The sequence below is a fragment of the Cricetulus griseus genome, chromosome 9 (genome assembly GCF_003668045.3).
Source record: "Cricetulus griseus strain 17A/GY chromosome 9, alternate assembly CriGri-PICRH-1.0, whole genome shotgun sequence".
Classification (NCBI taxonomy): Eukaryota; Metazoa; Chordata; class Mammalia; order Rodentia; family Cricetidae; genus Cricetulus; species Cricetulus griseus.
Window position 1 is genome coordinate 20,677,708 of NC_048602.1, and position 14,033 is coordinate 20,691,740.

The 14,033-nt window shown below is 38.8% G+C and overlaps 1 protein-coding gene and 1 pseudogene across 1 annotated transcript in view; both read left to right on the top strand.

Moving 5' to 3' along the window:
* Nucleotides 1-862, top strand: part of LOC103158795 (vomeronasal type-2 receptor 116-like) — a 6,387-nt gene extending 5,525 nt beyond the window's left edge. The window contains exon 5 of the mRNA XM_035449147.1: nt 766-862. Within this exon, the coding sequence (XP_035305038.1) occupies nt 766-862 (97 nt within the window). The remainder of the gene's footprint in view (nt 1-765) is intronic.
* Nucleotides 863-4,748: 3,886 nt separating this feature from the next.
* Nucleotides 4,749-13,661, top strand: LOC113837852 (annotated as a pseudogene).
* The last annotated feature ends 372 nt before the right edge of the window (nt 13,662-14,033 follow it).

Sequence of the window (14,033 nt, forward strand, 5' to 3'; positions counted from 1 at the left end):
TCTAGAGATAAATATCCTCAGTAATGCTCCTGTAGGATGAAATGGTCAGACAATGAAACACATGCTTTGACCCTGAAACCAGAGCTAGTGAATGAAACACATTCTGAAACTAGAGCCAAACATTTACATAGGTCCTGGAAAAGAAACACACATTAGTCCTATAACCAGAGCCAAGGAAACATGCTCTGTCCCTGACAGAGTTTGGTTTTCAGGAAGAAAACCAACCAATCTCTACCAGGAAGATCTACCAAGGTCTGAGCATGAAATACAGCCAATTACTGTGCTTGTCCAAGCTCAGGGTGTGAAATATGACCAATTTCCACCGTCAAAATCTTCACCCTGGAAAAACCTTGTCCCTGAGAATCTCTATATTAAGTCATGTACTTGTGCAGTTTGGTGATGCCTTTTTCCACCCAAGTAAAGCAACCACTCTCCTGCATTCTTCCCTCATAACAAATCTCTTGAATGAGGTCTGGGGATGATCAGTAGAGTGGACCAGAGAAGTACCACCCTTTGCAGGAGCAGAACTGCTGCATTGCTGTGTGAGAACAGAAGAGAAGCAATGATTCTCCCATAGAGGAGAAGACTGCTATATCTCTGTGGGGGAAACTCCCTCAGCAGAACAGAGCAGAGCTGAGTTGTTAGTGCCCTCTTGGAGAGGTGCAGTACTCCTACATTGGTTTGGGAAAACCATCACCAACCAGAAACGAGCTATAGGTATTGCCTGAATTCAGATTGTCAGGATACCTTTCATTTCTGTTGTAGGTATAGCCTGGCTTCCAATGGCCTGGATATCTTTACCTTCAGATATACCTACAGGTATAGCATGCCTTCTGCCAACCAGGATACCATTGCCTTCTAAGCTACAGGTATAGCCTGGCTTGTGAAAGCCCAGATATCTTTACCTTTGAAAGGATAACATTTGCCAGTGTAGAATGACCTCTGAGAACAAGGAAAGCTTTCCCTTAAGAGCTGTAACTCTCAAAAGTATTGCCTGACTTCCTCCAGCCAATATACATTTCACCCCACAACTGTAACACTGACAGTAACTGGGACCCAGAAAAAATACATATCTTCTGTATTCTTTTATCTTTATATATTAAAATCAAATAAATAATACCCAAGTTAAAAATCAGTAGCCTTAGAGAAGTTATCTATGAAGGAATTGACTGGGGGTACATATGTTTGCCACTAGTGTAAGTTAGTATTTAGGCTTTAGAACTGGCTTGTCCTTGGTGTTATGACAGGATACAATCTCAACTGTAGCTCCTAGAGCATACCTGGGCATATTAACAATGTTCCCTTTTAAAAGGGCTCTGACCACTCCCCATCCACCTCTTTCCTTTATTCTCTTCCCCCATCTGTCGACAATATTTCCTCTCTCCTGTGGAGCCTGTCTCAGAGGCAGTTTCCATCCTCCCGTTTCAATTTTTATGATCTATTTCCCTCCTAAAATTTCCCCCTACTTGTTCCCTGCCTCATGCCCTCTTTCCCCTGAAGCCGATTTTCATAAATTACAACACATGAGAGGGGTAACAATACATTTGATGAGCAAATGGAGAGTCACTCTAGACAGGAAAAGGAGTAACAATTTGGGTGTGGGAGGATAGATAAGGTTGAAGGAGGAAATATGCATAATGGCAGCTAGAATTGATAGGTGTTTGTGGTATGGTAGGAAACCTTAGTGCAGTGGACACCTGCTGAAATACATGAAGGTGATATAAATGGATTCTACAGATACTCAGCAAGATGGAGTCCCAAATAGCCATATCTTGTCACAAATTGAAGCTTCCTGTAACAGGACCATGCTGCATTCAGTTGAGTCATAGGCCAAAGTGGTCCTGAGAAAATCCTCAAATAAACCAGTTTGCTGTGAAGAAAATAGTTTCCTCTCCGCAAGCTGACAGTAAGCACCTACTGCTGAAGACAATACCTCAATATTAACATCTAAAGGTCAATCTGCTACCTATCTTAGAAATTTACCCCCAAGTTCCAGTTTCCTTAATATGGGAAGGTAGTCTTCATTGTACCAAAAAAGAAACATTAACACCAAGAAAGCCATGAATCTAGGAATGTATAATCATTCCTGCCTACAAAAATTCTATGGCTTTGCCGGCACAAAGCTTGTGGGAGTAATCATCCAATGTATAATTATACTTAAGGCTCTCTCCACAAGACAGAACACTTTTCTGGTACCACTTAGGTGACCTACAACTGAATACTAGATAACCCGGAGGCATAGGGTAAAACCAAATACTTCTTGAATAAGAAAGAAATGTTCTGATACAATGGCTCTGAAGGATATATGATATACTGTAAGATCAGAAACACCTTATGTCATCATCAGAAAAGTTTCCTCCTGTAGCCAATGGGAACAAACACAGAGACCCTTAGCCAGATAATATACAGGAATCAGGAGAGGCCAGTAGGGCATGGTTGACATCAGGTGAACAAGATCTTCTAAAGCAGTTGACCAAAAAAGTACATAAACACACAGGCGCCGAAGTATCAATCACAGTGCCTACATGGGTAAAAATCAGATCCATGGAATGCACATTATAGCTTCTAGGTTATTACTTTTATGGGATTTCTATGTCTGTGAATGAGTGGGCAATGAGTTACTTGTACTTCTCTTAGGGATATTTTCCTCCTGATGTTTTGCCTTGTCCACCTTTGATGTAGTAGGGTTTGTTTTGTCTTATTACATTTCATTTTTTTAAAAAGAGTCTGTGATAAAATATAAGTAAATTTTTTTCCTTTTTTAAAATGAGTAAGGCATAATTGTTTCTTTTCAAATTTTTTTTTCGAGACAGGCTTTCTTCTGTGTAGCTTTAGAACCTGTCTTGGCACTCTCTCTGGAGATCAGACTGGCCTCGAACTGACAGAGACCTGCGCGCCTCTGACTCCCGAGTGCTGGGATTAAAGTAGTGCGCCACCAACGCCTGGCTTCTTTTCAAAGTTATCTTCATCTTACATGTATGAACTTCCAGAGGTCAGGATAGCTAATTAGATCCTCTAGAACTGAATTTACAAATGCTTGTGGACCTCCAAGTGGGTGCTAGAAATAGAACCCAGGTCCGCTGGAAGATATGTCTCTGCTCTAGACCACTGGTGCCAACTCTACTGGCCATTGTAGTACTTATCTTTATAACAAGTATTATATGTTTATTTTCCTGACTTGAAATTACAGACAACATTTCTAGTATGAAATTACTTTCCGTTGCCTTACATATCAAAAAATGAAAATCATAGTTTCAATGAGAGTCCTTCATCACAGTGAGAATGGATAGCATCAATGAGTAAACCTGAATGAGAAGGTAGGAGAATTTGGGGAATCCCCTGAACATATCTAGTGTGAGTGGAAACTGAGGCAGCCAGTGTAGTATGCAGTAACAGATGACATTGTTAGTAAATGTACAATGATGTTATAGTCCATCCTTATCTAGTGGGATTTGCTTAAGCAGCATGAGTCTGCATAGCACATACACAGTTGCCTGTCCATGGTTATTAAAGCACTATTCAGAATACAAATGAAATTGAATCAACATTGATGTGTGCCAAGAAATGAGCAATTAAAGAAAAGATATATAGATTTTTATTTTACTTCATGCATAGTTAGTGTTTATTGCTATTTACAATGCATTTTTAGAGTTTTGAATGTTTCTTCAACAAATTATCTCAGTTAAATATATGCAGTGATTTTTAAGTGTCAAATAACCAGTTATACACAACTTTAAGTAAATAGCTTCTATGTAATTCATAAATGATATAAAGATAAAATTAAATTGAATAATACTACTTGGTCCAGGCTTCTATTAGAAATATTAGAAGTCAGATATAAGGAATGGGGAGGTTATATACATAGAACAGAGTTGCCCTCTACCTGGAAGCATTAAATTATGGTATATTAACAGTAATAGAGCATGGAAAAGGATACAATCATTTTAAACTAAGGAGTCAGACATCTTCAATTAAGAGTCTTTACTGATTCTCAATGCAATAGTGTGTGTCTGTCCTTCTGTAGGTTGTTTAACTGTCTATCCATCTGTTTGTCTCTGAATGTGTGTGTCCCATACATATATTTTACACCAAGAAAGACAGTTACCATTTGAGCATGAAGCGTCTTGACAGACTTGGGGATGGGATACCAGGTGAAGCCAGTGGGAAGAAAAATAAAGAGGAAAACATCACCAGTACACTCTCCCACTGACAATAAAGGTATTAGGTCACACTGTGCATACTCTGTGGATCTCAGAAGCTCCACAAATTCGGCTGCCTCTCCCTGGAATGCACTTGGTGATGTAAAATGCAGTGTGTAACTGTGAATTCTGAATTCTTGTGTCCTTCTTGAACCAGTAGTTTATGGATTCATTGTAGGTGACCTAGGAAAATCCAGTGACCTAATTTTTAATGGTGTTCATAAAACTCCAGGCAGTTTGGGACCAAGTTTTCTCAAAATGTCTTCCTCCCAAACATGAGTGATGACAGGGAATGGGAAAATGAACTATTCCCATATGTACATGTCCACAAATGTTTTCCACAAATCCTGTGGACCTCAGATGCAGAGCCTCAGGGAAGAGAGTGTCCAACATTCCTCCAGGGGAGAGGAAACAGCTGGGAGAAAAAAGAATCATGGATTTGAAAACAGACTCTTATTTGGCCAAGAAATAAAAGCATGTAGGATTTCAACGGGCTTATCTACATGACACTTCATAATTCATGCAGCCCTGGTCAAGTATAGGACAGAGATGTTGATTTTGATTTTCTTCTTCTTGCTCCTGAACATTCCCCGCCTCATATCCAGTTCCATTCACCCCAGTTGTTTTTGGAAAATGAAGCATGATGAAGACGAGCATGGATTCTTGAAGATAGGTTGTGTCTTCTTCCCCACTATAGTGCGGGGGCCAGTGGAGAAAGAGTATTTCAACGATATTTTGAATGTACCGTAAGTGTTTTTGTATTTTCCATGTAAATGTCATCAAGAATATTTTGTCATGGGTTTTTGGCTTGTGTCTCATACTCTCAATCTCCACACTAAGAAACACCCCTAAATTCCTTTAGAGACTCATTGCTATTTTACTTTTTTAAGTTTTTCCAGTGTGCATTTTTTCCCATTAATTTCCTACTTACAAAGCTGGAAAGAGAGTGAAGGAAGAAGTCTCTACCATGAGCCCTCCTCTTGACACTGTCTATAGCACAGAAGCCAGTGATACTTCATCCAAAGAAACCACATGCAATTTCAATGAATTTCATCCTAAGAATATGCAAGTAAATAGCCTTAGAATCTGCTGATGGTCCTTTCATCAGTGCGTGCTTGTGTGAGGACCACAAATGTATATGGCACCCATAGCTGCAGAGAGATTGCATATAAATATTACTCCCTCAAATTGCTTTTGTGCAGTCACTCTGCCTTCTGAAGCTGACTCAAGTCTGTCTGTTGTGAGCTCCATTTGTCTCCCTGTTTTTCTGTACTTCACTTATATACATGAACAACCTCTGGCTTTAAGTATTATAAAGTCCAGTTCCCCACTCTTCCTTACAGTAACGAATGTATGGATTGTAAAGAATATGTTTGTAGTCTTCTAAAATTGTTGCTAAAACTAATAGTGATGGGTGATGACTTCCCTTGTCACATGCCTGAGTGAGAGCTGTAGCCTATGATATTTGGCAACACATGAGAACAGGTATAGAGGAGTTACGTAGCAGCTCTTTGCTGTTATTTAAGAGTCATTTGTGTTTTTTGTGTAAGTTTTTTAATCTCTAACACTTACCTCTTCCACTAATTTTACCAATTGTAAGCTACATATTTCATCAATGTAGGCACTATACACATGTTGATTTTGTGGAATGCTGCTACCTGACATAAAACACAGCACTGTATTTCAATAGACAAATATAACAACTCAAATTGCTGAGGTTTCTTAACTGTAGTGTGGGGAATGTATTTCTATTGCTCAATTTCTAGTCAAATTCCTTTGTGTCTTACTGAAAATTCCAGTGATAACTTTTCTTTGCAATAATAAGTAATATGTTTAAATTGACACTTTTTTATATACAGACTCATGAGAAAGGTACATTTTCTCAATGGAAAACGAACTGTATTTAACTCTGAGTAAATCATTTAGACTAAAATAGTATGCTGGATGTATACTGGTCCGATTATATAAAATGACTAGTAAGAACTATGAGTTTATTCTTCTATACATATAAACATAACATGTTAAAATTACTCCCTACTGTCGGGCAGTGTTGGCGCACTCCTTTAGTTTCAGCACTCGGGAGACAGAGGCAGGTAGATATCTATGAGTTGGAGACCAGCCTGGTCTACAGAGCTAGTTTCAGGACAGCTTCCAAAGCCACAGAAAATCCCTGATTTGAAAACACCAAAAATTTTTATTTTCTACTGACTCGTTGCATATTTTGTTACAAAACCTTCTCACATATTTTACGGTTTATATTACTCTATTTTATAAACATATAATACTGGCACTACAAACCTCAGTAGGATGCTAGTGTTTTAATCGTGTAACCACAATTGCAGTCAAAAGATGTTATCTAGCACAAAGTTGTGTTGCTTAGATATATCCAGGATGAGGATATGACATGCCTATTTCATCATGAAATAGCTGAAGAATACTGCAGTGGGGTACATGCCCTTAATCTTGGCACTCAGGACCGAAAGCAGGTGTATCCCTGTGCATTTTAGACTAGTGTAGGCTATAGGAAATTGTAATTCAAAAGCATGGGTTCAGTGCCCTTTTGTGTCTTAAATTAGCATTAATCCTGTCACACACACAGCTGCATGCAGACATAAACATCTTATAGCAAAAGCATCTTTATTTCTTTAATTTATTTAAAAATAAAAATTTACACAAAGACTATTTAGGAATAATGTTCAGTACAAAACAATCCTTGTATTGTAGACTGCTAACAATCATCTATCTATTTTGTCCACATTAAACACTGTGTACTTTTACAGACTACCACCTGAGAACTACAAGTTTGCTCTGGTCTTGGCTTTTGCCCTCGATGAGGTCAACAGGAACCCTGATTTATTACCAAATAAATCTTTAGTATTTAATTTCACAGAAAATAATTGCTTTAGGGTTTCTCAGTTATACAGTCTCTATCAAAATTTGGAACAAGATCCTGAAATCACCCCTAATTATGCATGTAAGAAAATACCATGTCTTATGATGATTACGGGACCATACTGGGAAACATCTGTGATGTTTAGGACATATATGGAATTTTATATAAACCAACAGGTAAGATTTCCATGGATTGTGCTTGAGTGAAATGTTTTTTCCATTGACAACATTCAAAGATACTAAAAAATGAGTTAGGAGGGGACTAGCATTACATTTATGTCAATTGGTATAGCTTATGAGTACTATTCAGAGACTGATGGGCCTTCTGCATTTCCATGTTTGAAATAGAAATGAGGGAAGAAATAATATCTAAGGGTTTTAGACTAGGTGGTTTTCTAGTACTGTTTTTAGAAAAAAATGAGTTTACAAGTTCTTAGGAGTGCATAGACCTCTCGCTGCTCCCTGCATCCTAGATCATACAGCTTACCTATGGACCTTCCCATCCAATGCTGAATGATCGTGAAAAAATTCCCTATCTGTATCAGATGGCCCCCAAGGATACATCTCTAGCCTTGGCCATGGTCTCTGTCATACTTCACTTCAGGTGGAACTGGATAGGCTTGGTCATCCCTGACAATGATCAGGGTACCCAATTTCTCTCATATTTAAGAAGAGAGTTGGAAAAAAATACAATCTGTTTGGCCTTTGTAAATATGATTCCAATCAACACGCAGTTGTACATGTCAAGAGCTGAAACATATTATAACCAAATCGACACATCATCCACAAATGTTGTTATCATTTATGGTGACACAGACAGTACTCTTTCTGTGAGCCATCAAATCTGGAAATCCAGAGGTTTACAGAGAATATGGGTCATCACCTCATAGTGGGATGTGACTATTTGTAAAAGAGAATTCATGCATGACTCATCCCATATGACTCTAGTTTTTGCACAATATCATGGAGAGATTTCTGGCTTTAAAAATTTTGTTCAGAGAATGAACCCTGTGGAATACACAGACGATTACCTTGCAAGGCTGGAGTGGATGAATTTTAACTGCGATGTCTCCATGTCCAATTGTAATACACTGAAGAACTGCTCTTTGAATGCTGCTATGGAATGGGTATTGGTACGAACTTTTGACATGGACTTTAGTGATGACAGTTATGACATATACAATGCTGTGTATGCTCTGGCCCATACACTGCATGAGATGGATCTTCAACAAGTAGATACTCAGCCAATGGACAATGGGAAAGGACTATATTCTAGCTGCTGGAAGGTAGTATTTCTTCCAATATATGATATTTGTTGTCATCAATGTTATATCTTTACAAATTTTTCAGATGCCCACTCTAAGGATAGTAGGAAATATTTCTCCCAATGGAAATGTGTCTGAGTATTTTTTCTGCTGAGAAAGTAAATCTATAGAATGTTAGATATCTCTACTGCAAAGGCAATGAACCAGAAGACACAATGCATCAAGGACGATCAGTGATTTTCTCACTGAGCATATAAATATCATGACCCCTGTTATAATACTGTAAAAGTAATCAGTCCTTTCTCTTGAATACTCTCCTTGTTTTAATGAGGTCTCTGTATATTAATTTGCCAAACATGTGATAATCAGTGTAGGGGATAACTTTCATTAATGTTCTCAATAATAATGCTTTTTTGATTCAAGGAAGGGCACACACTTTATTGGATGCTGCCTGTCTTTCAGATGAACACAGTTCTGAAGAAGACACAGTTCACTAATCCTGTGGGGGACACAGTAAATATGAACCAAAAAGGAAAACTTCAGAAAGCGTATGATATTTTCCATATTTGGAGTTTACCACCCCATGGTGTTACTTTTAAGGTGAAGATAGGAACTTACAGCCCATATTTTCCACGTGGACAACAGCTCCATGTATATGAAGACATGTTAGAGTGGTCCACAGGAGATAGACAGGTGGGTCTGACCCAATTGTACTGATTTTATTATCCATCAGTAACACTTCTTGTGGGACCATTTGTGCTTCCTTTTAACTTCAAGTAATAAATTGTAGTAATATGCACCAATATCCAGCATCCCACTTTATGCTACTTCTTTTCTACTGTTTGATGTGACTATTAAGCTTTGTGGATTTCTGACAGGCATATAATCCATTTTATCATATCCAACCAGGGTTCTGGTTTTAAATATGAATATATACGATTTTTAAAATGATTTAATTTTATTTCCACTACGGTGAGAACTGTCCTCTTTGTATGATACTGATTATAGTATGGTGACTTCCTCCTTTATTCTGAATCTTGGGCCCAGATGTTGAAATACTAGGCTCTTTAAGGATGAAGTAAATACAAATACACACGTAATGAATGTTTATTATTTAATTTTGTTTAATCCTTTTTCCAAAGAGTTCCTGATTTGTCAACACCTCTAAGCACAAATTAACAATTTCATGATCTATATTAGATATTCAATGGACTATTACCTTGCTTTTTTTCTTTCTTTCTACTTTTTTGTGGGTATGAGAGTTTGTCCTCATGTATGCTTGTAACTGCTCTGAGCATAGCTCATAAGAATGAAAGAAGTGTTATTTTTATCAAGGGAACCTGGAGAAATCTTAGTTCCAATCAATGGGTACTATCAATAAATCCTGAGCCCATTTCATGATCAGGAATTGTTACTGAAGGCTCAGCCATATCTCCAGCTCTGAATCATGCACTATAAAAGCAAATTATTTTTAGAGAAACCTTGATAGCTCCCATTAATTATTTCATAGTTTATTAAACCTAATAGGGCAGTATCAATTTCTACTCAGTATTTGTATTATTGGTAGTAATAAAAATTGGTTTGAGGAAAATTGTAAATGAAATATCCTATTATTGGTCATGGATATTTTATAGGGAAGAAGTTGGTTTTAAGGGATCCAATTAAACTTCTGAGTAATAAATAGCTTGATTTTAAAGACTTTAGCTGCAGGAAAGTCGTGAAGCATGATCTGAAGTGATATTTCTGGTTGCCTCGATACTATGAAGCTTTCAGTTTTTGTTGTTTCTCAGAGTGTGAGGAGAATCTTTCTCAGCAAAAAGAACCTATAGGCTGAAGGTGTAGCTACTGAGCTCCACATCCATTCCAAGGACAGCAATGAAACTACATGTCCATTCTAACCACACATCACTTCAGCATTATAAAAACATCCACTGGAAAATTCCTGGGGAAAGTCCTATAAAGACTACCAATACAGGGGAAACCTGAATAAATGTTAGATTGTTTAAAGTTAATTGAATGATTTCTTAATTTAAAAATGTATGGATCATCTTTGTATTACCATGGATCTGGTGTTGGGCCTCTAGTTGTTGCTTTAGAAGCTTTCTGATTCTTGCTTGCTCATTTGCATCTTTTGTTTGTGTTAAGGCCTATGTCAAACGAATAGCATCTCCAAGGCACAGAATCATCTCATGCCCCCCCCAAATATTGAGAACTACAATGCTTCATTTTCTGTTGTTTTTGTTGAAACAGGGTTTCATCGTGTTTCTTTAATTTACCTATCACCCCATGTAGACCACACCATATTTCTTTCCTTCGTTTTTGTATGTCTCTTCATTTTTTTTAACTTTGATAATATTTAAAGGATGATTAAGAAGAAGAGTGGAGACAATGCATGACATTGTCCATTTTCTGCTCATTTCAGTTAAGTTAGGGGATTCATATGGGTCTCTGTCTTACTTGAACTCACCATATAGGCCAGGATACCTACAAAAACAAACAGTTTCCATCCTTACAAGAGCCTACCTTTTCAACATCTGTGTCCAAGATTCAACATACAGGAGGAAATCACTGTACTGTAATCAGTATGGTCCCAAAAGAGTTTTGCTCACTTTAATGGAAATAATATTAAATCATTTTACTACTGGTTCATATTCATATTTAAAACCAGCAAAAGGTTCGGGTAAGAGAAAAATTGGAAATCCTCAAAAGTTTAATAAATTGTCACATCAAAATGGCAAAAGGAAGAATCATAATATAGGGAGAAACAGTTTATAAATTTTATAAACATTATGACTCAGATCTGAACTGTTTTCCCCAAGACCACATGCTAATGTGTTTTGGTCACTTTCAAGTATAGTCCTCTTGGGGGGTGACGGAAGCATTAGAAATGGATTGCCCATAGAGGAAGTAAGTGACTGTGGCCTTTAAAGGTACATTCTGTCCTGGCCCCAGACTCCTCCCTGTCTCCTTAGTGGCTATAATGGTACAGGAGCTTTGTACTACCATGTACCGTGCATATAATACAATGTTACATTCTGCTCCAGTCCAGGTCCAGGATTAATTGAGGGAGTTACCCATGGAATGACACTGCATGTCAAAATAAAATCTCCCATCTTAAAAAAAAAGAAGAATCATAAATCAGTAGGCTAGATATTGGTTCATAATATGACAATTTATCACAGTAAGTTACAAGGAAGCACAAATGGTCCCACTTGACAGTGTTACTGCTGTGTAATGTTAATCAGTACAAGTTGGTCAGACCCACCTGTCTATTTCCTGTGGCAAACTCTATCATGTCTTCAGATACATGGAGCTGTTGACCATGTGGAAAATATGGGCTATACTTTCCTATCTTCACCTTAAATCTAATGCCATATGGGGAATTCCAAATCTGGAAAACATCATACTCTTCCTGATGTTCTTCTTTTTGGTTCATATTCACTCTGTCCCCAACAGGATTCGTGAATTGGGTCTTCTTCAGAAATGAGTTCAGCTGAAAGACAGGTAGCATTCTGTAGTGTGCGTGCCCTCCCTTGAAATATAAAAACTTTCTGATTTTTTCTTAAATGCAACATTATTGAAGGGGAGAAATATCACTGAAAGTAAATGGATAAATAAGATTATCATAATGTTCCTAGAATTTTATTTCCCTCAGATGAGACTGCCAAACACAGACACATACATGCAGACACCAAAGAGAGGTATGCAATACATTCACAAACACAAGAGACAGAGACTCAACATACATCCAAAGATTTACACAAAATACAGCCCCTAACTTATTTGCACACACACACACACACACACACACACACACACACACACACACACACCCTCTAATACTTATGCATATGCAGGAAAAACAGACAAGCATATTCATCCAAACATACATACAGAAACACAGGAAACACATATACAAGAACACACTTGTACATAATGCATACAGGGAAAAGCACACAGATGTAAACACCAAGAGAGAGACATTGAAAAAAGAGAAAAAAATTGTGCCCAAATCAAAAGACCCTTGGGATCCTGTCTTAGAGATCAAGCCCATCCAGAGACTGCTAGCATCCTAGTCCCTTTCTCCAGCCTAGGGACTAGTTAGGCAGGGCTCTTTTTCTGTCCCACCTTCTGCTGCCCTGCTCGGAGCCATTTGAGGCCTGGGGACTGCTCATTGGAGATCTCATCCCAGAGGTCCAGTCTACACAGATACTGCTAAGGCCCCGGTACTAATCCCTCCTCCACTCACAGGAAGAGGAGAGCTGCCAGAGTATTGGACCTGCTTCCACCCACTGGAAGGGTACCCACCAGGAGAGGAAGAGACTCATCCATCTTGTATCCACTAGAACAGGGGATGGGAAGAAGACAATATAAAAACATATTCAACAACAGAAAAGCCAATATGACACTACCAAGGTCTAGGGAACCTACACCAGAAAGACCTGAACATCCTAACACAGATGAAGCAGAAGAGAATGACCTTAAAAACAACTTCATGAAAATGATAGAGGCCCTGAAAGAGGATATGAGAAAATCCCTTAAACAAATGGAAGAAAAAAAACCCCAAAATACAAGAAATCAACAAATCTCTTAAAGAAAGCGAAGAAAATACAATCAAACAGATGAAGGAAACAATTCAAACAGATCAAGACCTGAAAACTGAAATAGAAACAATAAAGAAAACACAAACTGAGGGAATGCTGGAAATAGAACAGCTGAGTAAAGGATCAGGAACTACAGATGCAAGCACAACCAACAGAATACAACAGATGGAAGAGAGAACCTGGAACATTCCTGGCAAGAGGCTCCTGGAAAGTGAGGATTCTGGCAGAAATGGTCACAGCCGTTGATAGAAACTTGACAGACATAGCACATCTGAGCACCATAGCAGCAAGACATGTAGTTGCATCCTTCAAATTTGATGAGGCCGGTCCCACACTGGTGGCATTTTCTAATGTGAGGAGCAGTCATTTTTTTCTTGATTGGATGTCCGGTACTTGATGTCATCTTTTTCGGCCACCTCTTCACAGGTGAGGCCGTTATGCTCTTTCCAGAGTCCCTGACACTTCCTACAGGTCTCCTTCTGGCAGCCAGGATTAGGGCAGCTGAACCTCTTCACATCCCTGTCCAACAGAGCAGGGAAGCTACAGGAGGGGCACCTGACGAACTTATCACCACAGGCTGCAGTGACTTCTTCAGCTTTCTGTTCATAGTGTTTGCACAGAATGGTCTAGGGGAGCACCTTCTCCAGTTCACTGGTTGGGAAGGAACATGTGCAGCTGCCCTCCATGCAGCAGAGTTCTGACTTTCCTGACCCGAACACTGCCTCTCCCTGGTGGCACTGAAAGTTGTTCAATTGAATGACCTCCTCTTTGTTGTTCCCCTCTGCCATTTTCAAATTCGCTGGTGATTGGCAGGAATTCCTGTCTTCACCAGATTGCTGCTGCTGTTTGAAACTGACCTCCATGCTTTAAAGTTAGAATTCAACAACAAAACAAATTGCAGAAACCCTATAAACTCATTTCCTGAGCCTCCCCCTGGACAAGAGTGGACCTGCCCAGACCGGAAGGCCCAACCTGAGTCTGGACGTACCTCACTCTTGGTTTCCCCTCTGCTCTCTGCCCTCTGCCCTCTGCCTGCTGCCTGAGAGAGGGAGAGATCCCACCTGCACCCACTG